General features: G+C 39.1%; 1 protein-coding gene across 9 annotated transcripts in view; it reads left to right on the top strand.

The window, feature by feature from the left end:
- LOC101173221 (membrane-associated guanylate kinase, WW and PDZ domain-containing protein 2) overlaps nt 1-22,598 on the top strand; it is a 94,073-nt gene that overhangs the window by 66,746 nt on the left and 4,729 nt on the right. For 5 of the 9 annotated variants that reach the window (XM_011476266.3, XM_020703672.2, XM_020703669.2 and 2 more), the window contains exons 7-21: nt 5,357-5,414; nt 7,008-7,129; nt 7,375-7,557; nt 10,343-10,860; nt 11,931-12,099; nt 16,580-16,611; nt 17,932-18,124; nt 18,202-18,317; nt 18,597-18,789; nt 19,099-19,368; nt 20,317-20,502; nt 20,662-20,974; nt 21,279-21,498; nt 21,600-21,743; nt 22,050-22,188. In XM_011476266.3, coding sequence (XP_011474568.1) covers nt 5,357-5,414; nt 7,008-7,129; nt 7,375-7,557; nt 10,343-10,860; nt 11,931-12,099; nt 16,580-16,611; nt 17,932-18,124; nt 18,202-18,317; nt 18,597-18,789; nt 19,099-19,368; nt 20,317-20,502; nt 20,662-20,974; nt 21,279-21,498; nt 21,600-21,743; nt 22,050-22,188 — 2,856 coding nt within the window. The remainder of the gene's footprint in view (nt 1-5,356; nt 5,415-7,007; nt 7,130-7,374; nt 7,558-10,342; nt 10,861-11,930; nt 12,100-16,579; nt 16,612-17,931; nt 18,125-18,201; nt 18,318-18,596; nt 18,790-19,098; nt 19,369-20,316; nt 20,503-20,661; nt 20,975-21,278; nt 21,499-21,599; nt 21,744-22,049; nt 22,189-22,598) is intronic. The other 4 variants (XM_011476269.3, XM_020703674.2, XM_011476267.3 and 1 more) reach the window with 3 other exon arrangements.

Genomic DNA, 22,598 nt, shown 5'->3' with positions numbered 1-22,598 from the left:
CATTTTTAGCTATAAAAGGATCATGCTAATGAGTGTTTAGCTTTAAAATAATCTAAAACGCACAGATGGAAAGATGTGAAATGATTACGCTAGAAAAAGAGATGAAATAATGAAAGCGGGCAGGAAACATCAGGAAGAAGTGGTGCTCCTCTGAACTTCCCCTCTCCCTAAAGGGTGTCTGAATCTCACAGCCCCAGGCAGGCGAGAGATATTCAGATTTACTTTCATCAGCTGCTTGTTTGCTTCCTCCGTCTTATTATTCCCTTTCTTTTGGTTCCATCTGAAGCTTGTCAGGACTTTTTTTTCTTTTACTTCAATTTACATTCCATATTACAAGCCACCACATCTTTTTCCCTTACTCAGCTATTGCACCCAAGCTAAATTATAAGTGATGATAAGATGGGGTTTTTTTGTGTCTGTATAACCTTCTTTTTCTCTGAATGGTAAAGCTGGCTCACTGCTGAAAACTTGTCACAACAGATGTGGTATTTTTGTCATCTTTTTCTTACTGTCTCTTGTTGTGTCAGACAAGCCTGTGTTTTGAAACAGTGACAGAGCAGGGCAGGATTCAAAAGATGGCAGGAGCTGGGTACAGTTCAGCTTTTAAAATTCAGCTCCTTTATCAGTTCTAGAGCTCTGGCGCTTCTTACATAAACGTGCTGTGTGGGGGCCAGCGTCACTATCTGTAAACATTCCACTCATGGAAAGAGAAGCAGATAGAAAATATAAAATCACAGAATGAGACCAAAGGACGAGAATTATGAAGCAAATGAAAACGATTTTTTTTTTAAAAGGATACCATGTTTATGATCTCTCTGCAAATACATAGTTTTCGTTATACGGTACTTTACTTTATTGTTATGAATACTTTACAATTATAAAAGCAGATAGTGTTTAAATGTGTTAAAATATTATAAAAAGTTGGACAAAAAATGTATGGTATTGGCTTTGAAGTACTTGTATTTTTCTGCTAAGTTTTTTTTTTATTTTCGGATTTAGCATCCTAAAGCATTGAGCTGAAACTGTAGACGAGGTCCACCTAAATATAAGGTTGCATTTTAGTTAGGAACAGATAAACCAGAGATCCTAACAAGTCCTTTTTTGCAAGTCCAAGTCAAATCCGAAGTCTTTACATTTAACTTCAGGTTAAGTCTTTTGTCAAAAATTCAAGTCAAATGTCAGGAGTTTGTCTGGAACAAGTCTTAAGACTTGTTGAAATTGAAATCCAACTTTATTTTTTCAGCACTTTTCCTGCCAAAGAGCACTTCAAATTGCTTTACATAATAAAAAATAAAGCGAGAAATAGATGAAGAAATATTTTCTTGTCCCAGTTGAAAAGTATTGTAAAGTAACATTTTCGACAAGAATATCCTGGAGCTGAAAAAGAAGAATCAACATATGAACATTGTTCTCAAGTCCCAAACCTCAAGTCGAGTCCCCCAATGTGAGCTGAACCAACAAAGCGTCAGTGTGGCGTTCAGTTCATCAAACCAAAATGCAAAGGAGTTTCCCTTTTATTACAAAATTATTTCTTGGTTTAATTATAGATTTTTGATTGTACAGTTGCTTTACATTCATTTTTTTACACATTTTATTGAAGGTTTCATTTTTTCCAAACAGTTATCAATTCCTCTAATTGTTTTAATGACTCCCACATCAAACCCCATAAGCTGAGGCCACATCCATGTGTTGCATAGTGAAATATTATTAAATGTAGTTAGAAAACAAACCTGTTTTCCACACATTTAGTATTACATCACAAAAATGAAAATATATGCATATATTTTGGTTCTAGTGGCTTTAATTTTGTTTTTTGTTAATTTGCAAATGATAGCCCGCTAGTATGCTGCTTAACCAACAAACCCTGTAGCGTGGCTTTAGGTTATTTTAGTCCATAAACATAATTGCTCAAGTTTGTTTCATTTTTTAAAACCTTAAAAAACAAGAAGTTAGCAGATACACAACACTTAAAGCAGTAAAAGAAGCAAAAGAAACAGTTTGATTAGTTTGTTATAACTAAGTTATTTTCAAAGTTTTGTTAAATGATAAAACAGTACATTCACAAACACTGACCTTATATATCATATAAGGTCAGTCTTGTAAGGTCTTGTAAGGTGTTATATTCTGTGCTAATAAGCTACTGTTGCTACGGTTACCTGCTGCTTCAATAAATAAACGTGTAGTATTCCATTTTGTTATTATGGTTTACAGGAAAAATTGTATTTTCAAACTATTTCCCAACACTATTGGCCAACAAACAGCTTATCAAAATATTCTTTGCTAAAGATTTGCTCTACAAGGAAATGTAAATTCTTGCCTCAAGGTTGAATATCTTTTGAGTTCACAGTTAGTTTTACATATGCATGTTTTTCTTTGTGTTAAAAAACTTTTTATTTGTTTTTTTTAAAACCCTTCAGGCTTGTTTTCAACCAACATAAAAAAATTCCTGTGCAAGTAATGTAGAGATATTTACTTGATTTAGTCTGTGGCTGCCAGAACCGGAGGAGGAGGATTCATCAAAAACAGGAATCACCATTAGATTTTATGTCAAGAACACAGAAACAAGTATCATGACGTACAGGTGGTTCTCTTAAAACTCAAACCTTTTCTGATGCAGGTAGGCAAATTTGATTTTGGGTCAGAAGTTGACAAGTTCAGTCTGTCCAGCAAGCTGGCACTGAGCAGCTGTTTAACACACAACTATCCAAACTTGGCAAATGTACTCGTATGAAAGCATAAAAACCCACAAACACGCTCTGTGTTTTTCAGCAGTGGGAAAATAGAGACAAGACGGCCCTCAGCTTAGACAAGAAAAAGAGACTTTCACTGGTGGTTTCCATGGAAACTGTCTCCCATTTTACTTTAGGGAGAGAGCAAGCGGCTAGTAGATGAGTTAGGCTGACATTTAAGGTGGTTCATGTGCAGGGTGGGAGGGAATTTAAGGTTGCCTAAAGTGTGAATCCATCTGACTCTCCCACAGCACAGATGAGACGAGTCATTCCAGGTAACCACTGTGCAGCGTAAGCGGTCTGAGAAGAGGATGCTCCAGAGAGACTCATAATTGTGCACCATTTTCACCTTGGGCCTGGACACTGAGCATGCTCAGCAGTCACAAGCACGCTAACAGACATTAATTTTATCTTTGTCACAGATATGTTCATTTAAAGGGTTACAATATCATTACTACTGGTGCCCTGCTTTAAAAAAACTACTACAAGAAAACAAAAATGGTTTCTCATTGAGGAATAAAATATGTATGCATCGCTGCTAATTATATTAACTACAATTATTTTGCTTCCAGTTAAATTAAGCAAGTCTAGAGTGCTTTTTATTTATGCATATTTATTATTTTGACAGGGACTTTGCACATTGAAAAACATCTCTGTAAATGCTAAAGAGTTAGCCAAAAGTCTTATTTTTCCATCTGTCGTCACTGGACAGTGATAAATGCATCTCCCTGAAAACAAAGTGAAATTAACGGCATAAAAATGAATGAGAATTAGAGGTACATATCAACATCATAAAAGGGTAAAAATACTGTGTAAATAAAAATAATTAATAGAAACATTATTAACAGGTGAAAAATAGGAAATATGTCCAAAGTCCAAAGGTCTGGCTCGTGGGCCAAATGTGGCCCATGTTTGAATTTCCAACTGGCTGGCTCCTTTCCTAAAATCAGTAATATGCGGCCCTCAGCACTTATTTAAAAACTGTGTATATTTCGTCATTGTGGTTGGCCAAATTACATTTTCATATTAAAAATCATAGGACACTTTTTTTTATAACTTTATTCAAAACATTTACACGACATACAGTAAAGAACAATAAACGGCACATCAGTTTTTCAAAGAAACGTCAGGGGGGGTTACAAAAGTTAAAAACAACAAAATAAAAATAACATTATGTTATTCTGTAAAGCTGAGACAGATTTTGTTGGTACTGGAAGAAAAAAGTAGAGGCCCTACCTGCTAGACATGCTATCTACGACAAGCTAACTAAGAATGAACGGTGTGAAAACTTGACAAATTGACAGGCATTGGGATAAGAACATATGTAGATGTATTTTTTTCTTTTGGAAGAAATTAAAAGAATGACAATGTGTGATAATGTTCATTAAATAATTCATTTAAATTTAATGTGTAATGAAGATTAAACTGAATGGTTGGCCCTCACACATTTCCGCTTCACCAAATCTGGCCCTCCTTGCAAAAACACCCCTTGATTGAGTAAATAATCGGTCACTAAAATATGTAATGAGATGAGAAATGTTGCAGATTATTCCATCCGAGGCTGTCATCACAAGCTGCTGTCTGGTTTAATTTGTGATCTTTGTGTCCATTTAGAGTTGATAAGACAGGGTTTATGGAAAACTATAGTCTTGTTTTGAGCTCATGCAGGGTTGTTCTTTAAATGAAAAGACGTCTTAGTTTGGCATCAAACCCTCCCTTCAGACAGATGCAACAGCCAGCACATGCTCAGACACCCCCGTTCCCATTCTCACTCACCTCCCTTTCTTCTCACCAGCAAGGTTGTCAGTTCTTGTACGCGTCTCTGCATTTGTGTGTGCGGGTACTTACGTTTTAGTAACAGGCCTCAGGTCAAAGCAAGTCCGTGATGACGGATTCTTGGTGTGTTTGTCCTATTTTTCTGTGTACATGCTGGTCATATGTTTTATGATTCTTGTGTTAACTTTTAATGCATTTTCTTGTCTTCTGTGGGGGAGAGTGTATTCCTCTAAATGCCAAAGCAGCTTAAATGTTGAGATTCATGCAAACTGAGCTCATTAGAGTGCTGTGTTTACGGTGTGTGGGAATTTCAAAGTACATCTAAAGCACAGAGCAGACAGTTCAGGAATTTTAGCTGTGCCTTGACCCAATTCCTTTACAATGAAGGCAGGAAAGATAAATCAACAAAGGGATAGATGAAGTGGGCCGGATGCAGACCAGAGGTGGGAGGGGAGGAGACAATTAGCGCAAAAGCCATCCAATGCAAAAGCAAGTGGGTGTGTACAGGAAGCAAGCAACCAGAAGGAATTAGGTATTTGGAAGGTATTTGCCCTTGAAGGATTTGTGTGTGTGCAATAAAAGGAAGACAAGGAATGAAAGAGAGGGCAGGATGTTTTTCTTTTTCATTCATTGAACTGACGTTTTTGTTGTGTTTGCTGTCTCCACAAAACAGCCACAGCGGCACATCCAAGTGTTGTCTGTCTATTAAAAAGCCGCTTTGGGAATGTCTAGCTGTGAGCCCTGAGATTCATGTCGTCTCCCTTCGGTGGTTCAATTTAGTGTCACTTTCCCTCTTCTTTCAATATAAGCTGACTGACTTTCCCTTTTTCTGTTCCTCTTCTCCCTCTCAGAGCTCCCTTATGGATGGGAGAAGATAGATGATCCTATCTATGGCAGCTACTATGTGGAGTAAGTTTATTTTGAAAGGAATCATTCTACTGCTCCAAGAAATACATTGGTTTGGCTTTTTGTTGAGCTTTACGACACATTTATTTGGTAAATCTTTCTGTGTTTCTGTGTTATATAGCATGAGCTCATCCTGACACATTTAGACCTGTTAAGTAGAAAAGGTGTTAGTTTCATTTTTCTTTCACCAGGTCTGATAATAGTCTTTTTTTTTCTTTTCTTTTTTAAATAGTTGTTGAATTATCTTTTTTTTAACTCAAATCACATGAATGTGTAAAGACACATATTTTCAAAAATACTAGCTTGATTATCTCTATTTTTTCTTTAACCCATAAGAATCCATATCCATTTTTGCTTAAAGGAAATTATGTGGAAGAAACTATAGACCCAGTGGACCACAGAACACATTTGTGATGTTTTTCTGTTATACTGGTGTCACCGTTGGTTCCTATGAGTAAAAAAAAAAAAAATAACACTTAATTTGGATGCTCACATTGTAAATTCATCGCTTGGGTATCTTATTTCCTATACTCATTCAAACATTTTTTTCTTTATTTTGACATTGAATTTAGGTGTGTAAAAGTTGAATTTCAGAACTCAGAAACTAAACACTTGTTAAATTACTTTTTTATGTTTTGTTGGATTAAATATCTTTTGGCAGCAGTTATTGCTCAAATACAATCTTTCTAAAACAGATTTACAGAGGTTTTGGACTGTGAATATGGGAATGGCAATCCAAACCCCAACCAGAAAGGTTTCAGCTCTTTCAGATATTTTGAAAGTTTAAGAAAGTGATTTCACTAGCATTAAAACCTAGACTTATATACACTACTAAATAGGGCTTCACAATATGAGGCAAACTCGCTATTTGCCATGTTAGTGATCAATATTGCAATGACGATATAACTTGTGATACATGAACAAAAAGAAAAACAACCAAAAAAAACAGATTCCATTTCACTGCTGCAGTTTGATTTTAAAAGAGTCAACATAACTTAAAAGACAAGCCAAATGACCCTAGTCTACATAGGAGGCAAACATCTAACATAAGAGGGCTCCATCTGATTGGTCAACAACGTGAAGGGGTCCATCCAATTGGATAAATGGATGTGTTTGATTCGTTAAATATTCCAAGCTGCCATAATTTCTTTTTAGCACAATTAAGGTATGCACAAAAAAACGTTGAATTTTTTTTTGATTTTGCGATATGCGTATGGCACTGTTTGATATCGCAATACCGATGAATGAGCGATTTGTTGTGTGGGCCTATTTCTAAGAGATATTTTTTGGAATATAGTTTTTAACCATGGTCACAGAAATCCCTCCAAGCTTCAAGTTCTAAGTCAATTTTTGGGGATCACTGGTTCATTTGAAACAAGAGTGGATTTTTCTTCTTTCTTTCACTGGTCTGTTTTTGACTTTCCCACTTTTTATACAAAAGTTATTACTGAAGAAGAAAACTGGCTTATTAAAAATTACCTTCGTTTTATTTTTTAATGGTTTTTTGGGGGGAAAAACAGCTTTTGGTTTAACTATAGCAGAGATGAAATCTTTAAACATGTCTTCAAAATTTGGAATCCTGCACTGTTTTTACAGTCACATTAATCGAAGAACTCAGTTCGAGAATCCCGTCCTGGAAGCCAAGAGACGATTGGAACAACAGAGACAGATGCAGAGCCAGGGCCTTTCTGCTTTACCTTTACCCACAATATATAGAGGTATGATTCAATGATACAGGATATCACAGTATAGTGTTTAGGGTTGAAATGAAAGCAACTGACACCTGAGTTGCTCTGAATCTCCCAGTGGTCTAATCCATGCATGCAGATGGCGCACTTTGACTCAGCTGATAAGAGAAATGTTTGTTGAATTCTCATAATTTCTGCCATTATCTGTCAAAATTAAATATTAAAAATATAAAAAGACTTACACAAAACTCTCTTTTTTCTTCATTAAAACACAGAGAAACCGTTATTTACGAGAGACCCAACCCAGCTGAAGGGCACCTTCCTGTCGACAGCCCTGCAGAAGAGCAACATGGGATTTGGATTTACAATTATTGGGGGCGATGAGCCCGATGAGTTCCTGCAAGTGAAAAGTGTAATACCAGATGGACCTGCTGCTCAGGATGGGAAAATGGACACGGGTAATTATGTATACCATCCCATCTTAACAACTGGCTTAGAAATAAATTGATGGTTAAATAAACCGCAAGCTGTCTCCGCTTCCAGAGTTGATCGTGTAATTTTCTTGTTTACAGAAATGTTTAAGTGACGCCTTATTATTCTAACACCTTAGCATTATGTACCCTAATTTGCAGCTACAAATTTTATAATAGAGACTTTTTTCTCAGGATTTTACTGGATGATGTAATTTTTTTTTGGGATGCTTTTTCTAAATGAACTGACTTCTTTTCACTGTTTCTGATGTTCCATTGAAAAATTATGATTACAATTGTGAAAATATTGACCACACAATTTAATACTCTCATTAATATGATTGATTAATTGATCACCTTGGATTCACAGAAGTGTAAGTACAGTGTGACACCCTTAAGCATGGCGATACATTTTGTCTTTGCGTCAATTTTCTTACCACATTATTCAGTCTGAGATAAGGTCTTCCTTTCTATAATGAACGTGATGGAATAGACAGAAAAACACTTTTACAGCTGTTTTTCTTATTCGCCCTATTTATAAACCCTAAATGCAGTTTGCAGGGGTCACTGCAGACTCTGTATGTACTACGGATGTAACGATTCACTTTCTCCACGTTCAAACCTCAATTTTTGGTTCAAGATATGATTTGTGTATTACAAGACAGCAACAAAACTAAAAAGTCAGAAAGAATCCTCATTCTATTTTGACAACAGAGTAACATTGAAGAAAAAACTTTACAGTTTCAGTGTGTGGATGTGTTTGTATGGGTGACTGGGAGTAGACAGCCCTCTATGAAGGCAGTAAAGCACTATAAATGTACACATTATTTACCATTTTGAATTTAGTACAATGCTTGTGTTTGACACTGTCAACGTGAATATGTTAGCATGTAGTAGAAAGGCAATGAATCACTTTCCCTGCAGTTTGGTTTAAGGGTGTAACACATGTTTTGATTGTCAATCCAAAATTGTGACCTCCCAGTACCTCCTAGATTGGATTGAAAACTGAACCGTATGTTACACCACTGAACCAAATCCTGGGGAAAGTGAATCGTTGCATCCCTAAAAGGTACTTATTGTTTCTATGGTCCTAACTACTCCAAGGGGTTGTGGGTTGTGTTTTTTTAAGATGTTACATTCAGACGATGTCTTCAGAAATATTGTTGCTTTATTTTTAATAGTTTTTTATTTTATTTTAAATTGTTATTAGGAAATGGTTTTGATTTATTCAGTTCTACCAACCATCTAGACTGGAACAAATATGGTGCGCTTCATACAATGAATACCCGTCACCTTTTGACAATGTGACCTGAGACAGTTTTACTCTGAAAAAAAAACAACAAAACTTTAGTTTCCATTCAGCTGACACAACTGTCTTACTCTGACAATCATAGAAGTCTTATAGTTGCTAAAGTATCGAATTAAGTCCCTATTTCCAAATTTATATATATATACTGTATATTTTACATTTCTTGGAATCTCCAAAGAGTTATTTCTTCATTCCTCCAAGATGTAAATGTGGTGTTAATGTTTTTTCTGTCTGTAGTCTAAACTTTAGTGCCTGTTATGGTTTGAGCTGAAGTTTGCTGTCTGTCTTAATTACCTCTGAGCGTATTTAGATTGTTTTGTCTACTATAACTGTTCATCTCAGTGAGGGATCTGGTTCTCCAAGTCTTGTCTGAGTAGGAATTTGTCTACTTTTAGCTCCATATTTTTAGCTCCATCTTTTTATGTCCTTTCTTCAAACTATCACCTTCCTTTTTTATCTGAATTTAATCTCTTTCTACTTTATTTCCATTTCTCAGTGTCTCTCTAACTAACCTATCAATCATCTAACACTTCTGTTGTTTTCATTTTATTTCTTTGGCCCTCCTAAGTTTGCTATTTTTCACCCCTTCATCCCCCTTTCTTCACCCCATCAGCCGTTCGCTTGCTCTCTTTTCTGGTTTCTCTCCTCTATTTGCTCCTCTTCACTCGGTGACATTGGCAGAGCTGCTCACGCACAAACACGCCTTTGCACACAGACAGACGCTCCCTGCCCGGGATTAGTTGGCCTGTGAGAGCTGCATTTCTCTCAGGGATCGTATGTATGCTGTACATGTGTGCTTGATGTGTCTGCGGCAGAGAGAGGTGAAAAGAAAAAAGCATGTGAAGTAGCAGAGTTGGTCACGGAGCTCCGACTTTAAAGATGAAATCCATTACTTTCTGCAGGCTGGAGCTGTAGGTAAGTGTCTCGTGTTGTTTCACCTCATTACTTGTAATGCTGTGGGGAAAAAAACATGCATATAACACTTTCTGGAGTCAGATAGCACGCGTGCCTGCTGGTGAAATCCAGATAGGAAATACAAGACCATAAAACACAGCACATCTGCTTTTCAGCTAGTAAAAGAGAAAGATGTCACACATGAGTTAAAGCTCCAGTCTGAGAAAACGCCACAGAGGCATTTGAATAGCTTAAGATTTTATAAGGTTTGTGTGGATGTCAGTTTGCAGCAGATGGTTGTCATTTCCACCCAGACCTTAGCTGTCCCCCTCACACACACCTCTCACAGATCCCCAGGAGTGGCAGGCAGCTGATATTATGTTCCAGTGTGACACTTGAGCGTGACACTGTGCTCCTTCTGTGTTGCTGCAGCTTGTTCTGATTCCATTGAGGTTTAATGGCAGCAGGCTGTGAAAATGACTATTTCTGTGGTGTGTTATGCTGAAACAATTTGACCTGATCATTTTGCAAGGAATTGCAACTAAAACTGCTCTTCTTTTCTCTTTTAAGGGGACGTTATTGTCTACATTAACGACATCTGTGTGCTTGGCACCACGCACGCCGATGTGGTGAAGCTTTTCCAGTCTGTTCCGATCGGACAGAGCGTGACTCTGGTGCTCTGCAGGGGATACCCTCTGCCTTTTGACCCCGAGGACCCAAGTGGCGCAGCAAGCTCCTCTTTGACACCCATCGGCCTAGAACACCGCCCCATGGTGGTTAACGGTCGCTACGACCCGTACCTGGAGTACCTGTCCCTGAGTTCCCAGCTTCCTGCTCAAGCTCTGGCCGGGGTCTCGCACCCTGGGGACACACATCTGGATGGATCGTCCCTTCCACCCACCACACCTGGCTCTGCTCCGGCACTCACGCCTCACAACGATAACGTCTCAATAGCCTCCTCCGGGACTGTAGGTGTTGCCGGGGCAACAGCGCAAGGGGCAGAGCTGCTAACTGTTACCATGGTGAAAGGCGCTGAAGGATTCGGGTTCACGATTGCCGACAGTCCCACTGGTCAGCGAGTTAAACAGGTGACGCTTCCGATCCCTTCACTCACTTAGTCAGCAAAAAAAAATCAAGAAATTCTTCAGACGTGCTACATTGTTTGTTCTGGTTAGATTTCTGGATTTTAAAGTTTTCTGCCAAGACTGGCATCACCGTGCCTTTTAAAATAAAGGTAGGACAGATAAAACCATAAAATAATAAGTCAACCGAGTTAAAAAAAGACATCTTATCTCAGTTAATTCAAATTTGTACATAAGGTACCTTAACCTATTGTACCTTAATTTATTTTTACCAATAGAAAAAATGTCACTAATGGTTCTGCTTTCAAGCAGATGCTAAATTAAGGTAACTTTGAAGCAGAAGTGCCAAAGGCCTATTGATGTGTATTTGCATCAATAGGGCTGAAGGGGTTAAAAAATGTTTCTGCAGAAATGCAAGGACATAAAAAATACACCAAAAAACGTATCACAACAAATGAATACAACGAGGTATAAAAACAATAAGAAGTTATAAAAACCACAAACATGAACACATCAGGCTATGCTGCTGGTGTATTTTCTTTTGAGCTTATAAAATAATTAATGTCAACCTTTGATAAAAAGAAGGAACCAACAATCAAATTGCAGCATGAGTTCATTACTATAAATGCTGTTCCCTATTACTGCTGCTTTTAAAAAGAAAATGTTATTCATTTGATGTTTGATGCTTTGAAACCAGTTTTTCTGTAACATTTCAGGAGATGGCAGTTCCAGTCAGCTGATGGCAGATGAGAAATGTAACCTACACCTGTGTTGTTATTACTAAAACGAGCCATTTACCAGCAATAACCTCAGGTCACTTTGACATGTTTCACCATTAACTGTGTATAGCGTGGGTAAAATAATTGGTTTGTAAAGTGCAACTAGTGTTTGTACATCTGAAGGGGAGGAAATTTGCTCGCCGCATTTGATGCATCCCAAAGGAGAACTGCAGTTGGAGCTGGCCTCAGAAAAACATTTGGTGCTTTAACCCCACGAATCAACCTTTGATGTAAGAGGATAGAGGATGCGACAGAAAGGTCTAATGGAGTGACAGTGCGTGTGTTTTTGTGGCGTAGGTGCTGGAGCCTGGCTCGCAAGCAGCATCCGGGTTGATTGAGGGAGACCTGATCCTGGAGGTGAACCAGCAGCCAGTGGCGGCAGCTGGACATGGACGCGTGGTGGAGCTCCTCAAAGAGTGTCCTGTGGGAGCAGAGGCAACTCTCCTCATACAAAGAGTGGGAACAGGTGAGACAGAACCAGGCTTTATCCCTTCTCATGAGCTACTTATTGATATGGAGAATGGTTTTATGCACACTACAGTGGTTGCTCGCTATACCTTTTACAACCTCTGTGTTTAGCTGTTTTTTTTAGGTGAGGGGTTTGACAGCATGTAAACATCTATGATAGTTATAAAAAATAAAGCTGGCCACTTTGCAGATTTCACCTATCGCAGGTTGATTTTAGAACGTAAGTCAAGCCGCAGACGAGGGACCACTGCGCATTGTTTTTACTGATGATTCAGAAGAGCTCCAGATGAACTTGTTTGACACCAAACAAAACCATTTAAATATACAATTTCCAGCTTTGATTGACTGAACCTTTTCTCTCACTTTATTTAACAATAAAAGTCAGATTTGAATTGCTGCTGTACATTTAATCATAAAGGAAGATGGTGTTAGATTTAAAGAAAGGTACAGATTGATTTAACCTCTGGATGAAAGTAAATTGGCTTGTGAATGAGAGTTACGAGTAAGGTGTCAGAGTGCATCTTCAACTCCAGCTGCAGCTTTGCAAAAGAGAAGTCAAGCAGAGCTGACGATGAGAGCTCAGAGAGTAAAATGGATTTTGATTAGGATCATTTTGAAAACTGTCTATTTTTGAATATATATTTAAATCTCAGCAGCTCTTCATTCAGATTTCATTCAAGTCTCTTGAGGAGATTTTGTTTTGCAGTATCTGTATGTGTTCACAACGGAATTGTTTTCCTTTGAGCAAAACTGGACACATTCATGAGGAAAAACACGCAAAGCTTAAATGTATTTTGTACACTACAAAGTCATGATGGTCAACTTTTTTGCTTAGAAAGGTTTTTATTTTACATGACCATACATGACCATTGATACATGTACAAAATACATGCATTTTGTACATGTATTTTTTTGGTCTGGTTAGATATGCCTTTTTAATTTATCACTGACAAAGCCCCAGTTTAGCAGAATGAACTGCTGTGGTTATATGACACAAAATGTGACGCCTGTGCATGTGGACGGCAGATCTTAAGAGGTTAAAGTGTAACATACAGAATATTAAACCAAAATAGAAATATTGTAGGGGAAGCAGTGGGTAGGTTTTGTCTCTGTGTGACAAAAAGTGGGTTTCTGTCAGTGTTTTCCTGAAGTTTGTGTTGTGTGTATTTATGCTTTAAGGTACTGATGGGTTTTATAAAGCTCTGTGAGAAGAGAAACCTTTTGCTGTCAAAAAAGTGTTCCAATCCCAAAAAAGCCACCCTTCTTTAAAATACATAAAATCATATCACATGTAATTTTAAATAGCGCCTTTTAAGACACATAAGTTGTGATTTAAAAATGGATTCAAAGTCTGTTCCATTTATTAGGTGACACTCATGTACCTGAAACGCACTGTAGGATACTAGATGGTGATATCGAACTTGCAAACAAGCTGAGTGATGTTTTGTTTTACACACACAGACCAGGGTTTTACAGATTAGGAAAATCAAAACTACTGTTAGGCTTTTATGATTGTAAAAAAAAAAAAAGCATGAAACAAACAAAATGCCCTTTTTGCGATTACAAATTCAGCATTTATTTCCACATTAATGTTGATAGAAGTATTTCTGCATAATGAAGAGTATTTCTTTATGACTTTTTAACATTTCAACTGTGATTCCTCCGAACTTCAACTTCAGACTAACATTTTATTCTGAAGTTGAGTTTGGCTAGATGTGCTCTTATAAGCTAGTAAAGTTTAAATTCTTCCACAATAACTGTTTAAAGTAATAAATCCCATTTCTTATCAACTTTTAATATATTTAAATGATTTTAACCTATCTGAATGCGAAAGAGAGACACAAAAACACATTTGTTGAAATAGAATTGAGTTTATTGTGAAGATTTTGCTGACGGTGCTGGAAAAAAGATGGAATGTGACCCTGTTCCTTCTTCTTCGGTTTCCTGCATTCTTTTGTCACCCGTGAGCAAATTGAGTTGCACTATGCAAGCTTTATTTGTTTGACATGTGCACTTGAACTGATTTCCCAAAAGATACTCATGCCACAGGTCAAAATTTGACTTGATAATTTCCTGAGGCTGCTCATACCACAGAGCTCAGAAAAGACACGTGTTTAATGACACAACCTCTGAACACACCGATGCTCAACCTGCTGGATGAACGTGGTTCTAAAGTCTTCACGTCCACATTGTTAACTTGTCTTGTTGCTAAGATTTTATCACATCAGTTAAAAGGTGTTTTGATTTGCTCTTATTTGCATTACTCTCGCTGTGGGTCGTATTTAATCAAGGATGAAAGTAATCAGCCTAATATGCATCTCAGGTCTAATTTATTTATGCGTGACAGGAGTAATTATTGAGACTTTAAAAGCCATCAGAGATATCCGTGTTTATTTGAACCTGAAACATGAGACGGAATGCATGAAAGAAATAAAGGAGGGAGTTGTGCCATTTCTTAAATCTTTAGCTTACGAACTAAAGATTTATTATTAGTGGTGCGGTGTCAAACTGTTGTTTCTTAGACTGAAGACAGAAATTCACAGTGTGCAGTTTGCATGTGTAGGTAAATGCATGAACAGCTGAGGTCAAATTTTAATCCACTTGAGCATCTTTTGACCAACCAGAGCTGGCATCTGCCCTCTAGTGGCAAACCTCAAATATAGATACTTATGACAGATGAGGTGTTTACAAATAAAAGACAATAAATAAAGATGAACTGTAATATAATAGTGTTTGGTTAAAATCTAAAGACATACAGCTTTGTCTTTTTTATCAAGTGCCTGAAAAAACAGCCTCATCATCATCAGGCTGACACTGCAGGTGCCTGAGCTTCTCTTGATGTCTCTGCAGGGTGAGCGAAGTGTTTACAGAGATTCAGATGTCAGAAATGTTCGTTAATCGATGAATCAGTCAGGAGTATGCTGACCACAGTATTTCAGATGTGTGATGGAGCTGTTGCTTTCTGTAGCTCAGACTGTGTTAGACATGTGTGTCTGTCAGACTGTTTAACGTAGTGGAGGCACTCTGCCATAGTTCTGGTGGCGCTCACAGCTCCGTCCCCTGACATTCCAGTTTGAAGCAGAGCCAGCCACAACTCCCAGACATTTTGTGGCACCAATGAGGATTCAGACCAACCTGGAGAAGAGGAGCATGTCGAGCTCTGTGAGCCAATCAAGCAGATCTGAAGGCCATCCAGAACTCAGCGGGTTAGTCTGTGAGGCTGGTCTGCCAGACAGCTTGACCACTGAGTTGTAAGAGAGGCCGCATGAAGCCTCTCTAAAAGTCATTCATTTGTAATTCATCAGCATGCGCACAAGTGCATCCAACACGTACACCGGTGAATTGTATTAGCATTTAAATTAAGCTGACATGCGTCTGTGAGTAAGACGATCCTCTTTAATATAGACAATTGCCTTGCAGCTCGCACTCAATTCTTTCTGTGGGTCATTAAGGAAAGTTTCCTGAGAATGAGTTATTAGAATTCCTTATAGGCCTCCCTGAAGGCCTGTACTCCCTGCAGAATGTGGTTATTAGTCCCAGCCTCCCGCAGAGCCCCCCCTCTGCTGCTGCCACTGTGCTGAATCATTTCAGCACCACGGATAGTGCTCGTTAAACTCCTATTGATGTTTATGGCATCCATACATGACAGCATTTTTTTATCCATTTTCCTCATCTGCTTTATCTTTCCTCCACATGTGGCAGATACTGATTATGTTTAATTCAAAATGGGAAAAGGATTGTAGGCAGCCAAGTGTCTGTGATTGAGCAAAGGAGCACGACTGAGGTTGAGATGGCGAAGAGCAAAACCTGCAGTTGTGTGTGATTCTCTGTAGATCTGCCATTCTTCTTGGCTTCTAGGTGCCCTGGCTTTCTTCTTTCAAATAAATAACAAGCAGATGAAGCTGCAAATGAATCCCATGAATAAATGCCTGTGCTCTCTGTCCTTTCTCAGGAAATCTCATGAAATGAATAAATATACAAGAAATCCCAAAAGGATTTTTGCACAGATACACAATTTTCAAATGTTTTGTTGAACTTATTAGATTTGTTCAAAAGAAAGGATTTTCTATGTGTATTTGTGGGTTTCCAATCACGTGTGCAGACTCAAACTGCATGTATGTACTATGTTGCTGTGCTTTGATGTAGAAACCCAGGGGAGCAATCCTGATGAGCCTCCTGTTCCCATATCGTTCCTCTGGTCTCAGTAAAGCAGAAGACAAACTGGAAAATGTGTGTGTGGTGTATTTGCCACTATTGCCTTCAGCTAATGATGTAAATATGTTGTAAACAAACGCAACAACCAAAACCATTATGAAGAGTTATAGAAAGAGAAAGGCTGTAAAAGAAACCTATAACCTTGACATTATGGCCCTTCTTTTACAAGGAAGTAGTAGTTGACCCACCTATACAGATAGATATGTGCATGCATGGATGCGTGTCATTTTTGTTTTTAAACTTCATTTATCTGTCTCTCTTAGGTCACATATCTCCGTGGAAAGCCTCCAAACAGGTATGGGAACTCAAACAAATTTACCGTTGTGTTATTTAGGCACCTCTGGAGTTTCGCATAATTGATACAGTTCTTACTCAGAGTAACAATGAAACTCACACTCTGTACCACACTTTTGTTAAAATGTTCTGAAACCTCCAGAATCATTTTTTCAATGAGGGGAGGTAAATAAAACTTCCAAATTCTTGCCATTTAGTGTCATTTTTGTTTGAAAATTTAGATAAAAAGGGAACTAACCTTGAACATAAGATGTGAACAATTGCTTGAAATGAAGTCTCCCTTTACTGTAGATGTTTAGCATTGCAAAGATGATAGTTTAGATCATTTACTTTATACTCACTCTTGGTTTTTCAAGTTGTTTATTGATTTATTGCTCAGTGAATCTAAAGCCATCGTCAAACATAATCTTTATGGGTCAGTCTATTTGATAATTTCTGGCTTTTGAGATGGACAAAAGTAAATTCCAAGGCCATTTATTCTTAATATGAAGCAGGTAAAGGAAAAAAATTGGGGGTTTAAAAGAGGCTTTTTCAGGAGCTCAGTTAAAAAACAAACTAAAATACTTGCATTTAGGGTCCTTAATTGTCATGCCACACTGGTTTTATATGTTTCTGTCTTTATCTGCTTCTGACTTGTTTGGGGTTTTATGTTTATGTGTTTTTAATGCATCAGTGTAACTGTAACTTAAAAGAAGTTAGTGTTTTTTAGTGGAAATGACTTAATCCTTTTTAAGGAGAGGATACATAGTGAGAAAAGTGGGCATGACTGCCCTGCAACTCTGATAACAAGTACAGGAAAACTTCTGGAAATCTTTGCTAAAATTAGTCATAGATGGTTGATTGATGACCTTTTCATCATTTTCTGAATTTTTACATCAAAGTAAACATTAAACCAAGAAAATATCTGATTGAATACAGACTTTGCTGATTATTATTTTCTCTGTGGGCTTTTGCTTTAACCACAAATTTAAAAGTCATACTTTTATTTATCCATTGACATTAAATATGATCTTTTTAATACACAATTTGTGAACAAAATCAGGTTTCTGGTATGCAGTTTATTCATTTCAAGGAGATTTAAGTTCTCCGTTTATCTTTTTGTCTTTAACATTTTGATTAAAAAAACATTGAAGGACGGAAAATTTCAGGTATTTTTTTCCAGATTTATATTATAGTTTTACTTTAAGGGTTATGTTTCAACAAACACCTATAAGGCCGCAGAAAAACTCAGAGTTCTGAAAATGTGTATAACTCAAATAAAACAACAAGATTTATAGGTTTATGTCACTAAAAACAAGCATTACTACTGTTGTCTTTCTAGTTGCCTGATCATTGGGACCCACACGGCAGTCCGCAGGCAAATCTATCTGGACCCGTCTTACCGCCTGGCACGCCCTTTCCAAACCAGCCACAACACCGTACGTCTGTGCCTGACTCCACTGAAGGCTTTGACCTCAACAAACCCGACCCTTATGATCTTTACGAGAAGTCCAGAGCTATCTACGAGAGCAGGCGTGAGTGCTGCTCCTCTGTCCCCATTCAGAACATATTCAAAGAAAATGTGTGTTTACTGCCCGTCTCTCTGGATCAGGTCCAGAGTACGAGGAGGTGGAGGTACATCTGCTGAGGGAGAAGACGGGGTTCGGCTTTCGCATCCTGGGGGGAGACGAGGCGGTGCAGGCTGTGAGTCCGGACGCCCGTGACAAGGCTCGTATGGGACGGGCTGGACCACGCACATATTTAAACACATGCACCACCCTCATCTGACCTGTGCTCATCCTCATCTTACACAGTTCATCCAGACTTAGGCAGACGCACTGTTGATTACTCTCCTCCTCTAACCCCCCCATACCTCCCACACTGCTAGTTTGTCTACTTTAAGAGTTTTAGGAAGCTTAATTTCACCCAAGGTAGTTGGATTCATCAGCCTCAGTCTCATCCTCTTCACCTTCATCTGCTCTGCTAATATCGATTGTCTTTGAACAGATTGTTATTGGCGCTATAATAGAGAACACCCCCGCTGAGCGCGATGGGAGGCTTCAACCAGGGGACGAACTCATTTCCGTGGATAAAAATGTGGTTGCTGGGAAACCACACAAATATGTAATTGACTTGATGCACGCCGCCGCTCGCAACGGTCAAGTCAGCTTGACTGTTAGAAGGAGAGTGCAGATGCCTGGTAAGGACTCCTTCCGTTTTTTGCTAGCATTTGTTTTTACTCTATCGGGGTAGAGAACAGGCAAAACATTTAACTGGTATCAAGTGCATTTTTATATTGATGCTTTTGCGTTGAGAGGGAGCATGTGGTTACACTGTCGAGACAACAGAGAGCTTGGCTTGAACCACCTGCCTCTAATGGAGTTTAAAAACTGCACACATGAGGCAGAACAAGAAGTTTTTTCCACAACTTATATCTTTAACTGGATTATTTAAAGATGTTAAGAGTTCATTTCTAATCTGGTTGTGTTAAAAAGTGGCATTTCGACAGCCGCCTCCCCCCATGGCATCTTTTCTGCAGGGGAACCTTGTCCGGTAAATGGCCGCAGCCCCGGCTCTGTTTCAACGCAGCACAGCTCTCCCCGGAGCGATGCGGCCTCGGCCGCCGGACCCAACGCAGCCTCTGTCCCTGTCACCGCCGTGGCCCCGGAAGGGTCCGCTCTGCAAACCAGCGATGTGGTTATCCACCGCAAGGAGAATGAAGGCTTTGGCTTCGTCATCATCAGCTCTCTGAACAGGCCGGAGAACCCAACCGTCATCAGTGAGTTTGCAAAAAAATAAAGCCATAAGACGTTTTTTTCCTAAACACACTGATGACCTCATATGCTGAGGTTTGATATAAAACCATGTCAGCATTGACAGTTTAACAGAATCAGGAGGATATTTTGTATTTGATTACCCTGTCCAGTAACCTCCAAAGATCTGGACAATTAATTTGTCCTGTAACAACTTTCTTTTAGCTCAGACTGATTTTCCTCAAACGTCATGTTTGTTTAGGATTCAAAGAGTTTTGAAAATCCTAAATGTAACCTTAATATCAATTAACTCATTGACTCGTTAAATTTTTTAAAACACTTGTGTACTGTCAAAGTGCCCCAAAAACTCAAATCACACATTGGTACATCATAAAAACACTTATATAAATATACACACATCAGTATAACACATAAACAATACTAAAACCGAGATAACAATAAAAGAGCAGGAATAAAATGTAGAAAATGCTGCATTTTTGTGTGCTTAGGAGACACTGGAGAGGTCCATAAAACCAATCACATAAAAAAGCACAAAAATAATAATAATAAAAGCCAAATGAAAGATTCAAATGCAATAAGAAATTAAACTGAAGTAATAAACTATTTTACTCTAAAAAAAAACAGAGATAAAATGCCCATATGAATCAACTAAAACTGTTAAGTAGTGAAATAAAAGAAAAAGTAATTTTTCAGATTTTGGTTAGGTTTTTTGTGTTTTTTTATATTATAAGAAGCAACTATTTTTATTTATTGCGTGTTTAAAACAACTTATAAACAAAAAATGTTTTTTTTTTCATATTTAAATAATTTGAGCAGAAAAGTACCTTCCTCTTACATCTGAACATTTACTTCTCTGTTTCACAGTCACGACTTGTTAGATCCCCTAAAAGAATAAAAGTGTAAAATATCAGTGCTTGGTTTGCTCAGTTTTGCTTGTTATTGTCCACCTCAAGCTGTGCCCCATAAAATCGGCCGCATCATTGAGGGAAGCCCCGCGGACAGATGTGGGAGGCTGAAGGTGGGTAACCGGATCCTGGCCGTAAATGGACAGTCCATCATCAACATGCCCCACGCAGACATCGTCAAGCTCATTAAAGATGCTGGACTAACCGTCACACTGCACATCATTCCAGAGGAGGGTACGTGTTCACCTGTGCTAAACTAAAGCAGATGTTTTGCTATTAGTGGGCTTTTGTAAAATTGTTTATGTCTTAAACATCCTTCAAATGGCACATAAATGTTGACGTCGCCTTCTCACAGCTGCACTTTCAAAGAAACTCTGTCCCTTTTGACCACAGGTTCCCATTCTGGACCCAGCTCAGAGAAACAGAGTCCCATGATCCAGAAACACAGCCCACAGACTCAGCCCAGTCTTGTAGCCCAGCCAGGCCAAGGAGGTACCCATCCAGGCCAAGTGGTTCTTCAGCCAAGCCAAACAGCCGCTCAGCCAGGTCAAGTGCTGTCCCAGCCTGGCCAGACACCAGCTCAGACAAATCAAATAGTGAGTGGTCCTCCACCAGCAGCCGCCCAGCCAGCACCAGCTGGGACCCAGCAGAGCCCGGTCAGCCAGCCTTCTGGACTTCCCCCACAGCTCTACCTTCACGACGGCAGGTGAGTTTCCCCCTGAGACGGTCGAGATAAGAAGCTACAACGGTTTTGTACAACCTTTCATCTCGCTACTTAGCCAGTTCATAAGAAACTCCAGACAGTTCAGTCCCTGTCCAACTCTCAGTCTCAAGCTGGCCTCGTTGCATAACATCACTTAGCGCCTACAGTGTTTGTTAATAATTTACCCCGCCGATGTTTTTATAATTCAGGAGCTTTGCAATCAGACCCTGGTAGGTGCAAGTTTGGGTTGAAGACACCTCCCTCAGCTGCAGACTCACACCCAATCTCCGGTTTTCCATCTTCTCAGGTCAGAGGTCAAAGCCAGACAAGATGTCAAACCGGACTTCCACCATCCTCCATTTACTGACTATCGGCAGCCTCCTGTGGACTACCGTCACCCACCTGTGACTGATTATCGGCAGCCGCCCACGCTGGACTATCGACACCCACCTGGTCTGCTGGACTTCAGGCAGCACCCTGCAGCTGCACAGTTCCCACTGGGGATCCCTTCTGACTTCAGACTACAGGTAGAGCTAAACCAGCACCTGTCTGCCTCTGTTTACAGACTCAAACCCCAATCCACATCACATCACACCTGTGTAAAACTGTTCCTCAATTTCTGCTGCAGGACTATGATTACTTCACTGTGGAGCTGGAGAAAAGCACCAAAGGGTTCGGCTTCAGTATCCGAGGAGGCCGAGAGTACAGCATGGATCTATTCGTGCTGCGCCTTGCAGAGGATGGTCCTGCCATAAGAAATGGAAGAATGAGGGTAAGCTCTAGAAATGTCATGAGAGTGAAATCCATCCGCACTAAGGTGCAGAAATGCTGTTTTTTTTATAACTTCTTCATTAAAACTGAATTCATTTTCACACCCGCAGCTCAGGATATAAACCCATGTTCAACCATCTGTGCCCCTGTGTCAGCATTGAGCCAGAGTCTCCCTCTGCTCACATTTAAACAGTCGTGTTTCCGTGTTCCTGAGAAAAACACTCCAGTTTTTTCCCATGATGCTCAGCAGACATTCACCTGCACGTGGATAAACAGGTTTTCTGACAGATGTGTGTGCCTCCTTCAGGTAGGGGATCAGATCATAGAGATCAACGGCGACAGCACTCGAGACATGACTCATGCCCGGGCCATCGAGCTCATCAAGGCGGGGGGCAGGCGGGTCAGGCTGCTGCTGAAGAGGGGAACCGGACAGGTGCCAGAATACGGTGGGTTTTCTGGACCCACATTTTAGTGTGCAAATGCCTTCATGTCTACTTGATCTCCTGTTCTATGTTGTATTTTCTTTTCATCTTCTATTCAGCATCGCTGTTTTTAACAATCTTAGGAAAATTTTTCAAGTTTTACTCAAAAGATTAACGCACATCAGTCAGTATCTTTCTGCACTGACCTACTTTTGTTTCTCCCATCTTTCACCTGAAAATGAGCTTTTCTTCAAAGTCCCACTCCAATCATCTTTTGATCTATTTTAAGTGTTCCCATTGGTCTTTACATTATGATTATCCTGTTTTTACCTAAAAATCAAAAAAACTTTTTTCGTTTTCTAGGACATAATTCCTGCAGAATTACAGTAGTTCATTAGAAATTCACCTCTGAGTTGTGGGTGGAACTGTTGGCA

This window comes from Oryzias latipes, chromosome 6 (assembly GCF_002234675.1).
Source record: "Oryzias latipes chromosome 6, ASM223467v1".
Lineage (NCBI taxonomy): Eukaryota > Metazoa > Chordata > Actinopteri > Beloniformes > Adrianichthyidae > Oryzias > Oryzias latipes.
The sequence above is the reverse complement of the archived record's forward strand: the minus strand, read 5'-3'. Positions and strand labels throughout refer to the sequence as shown.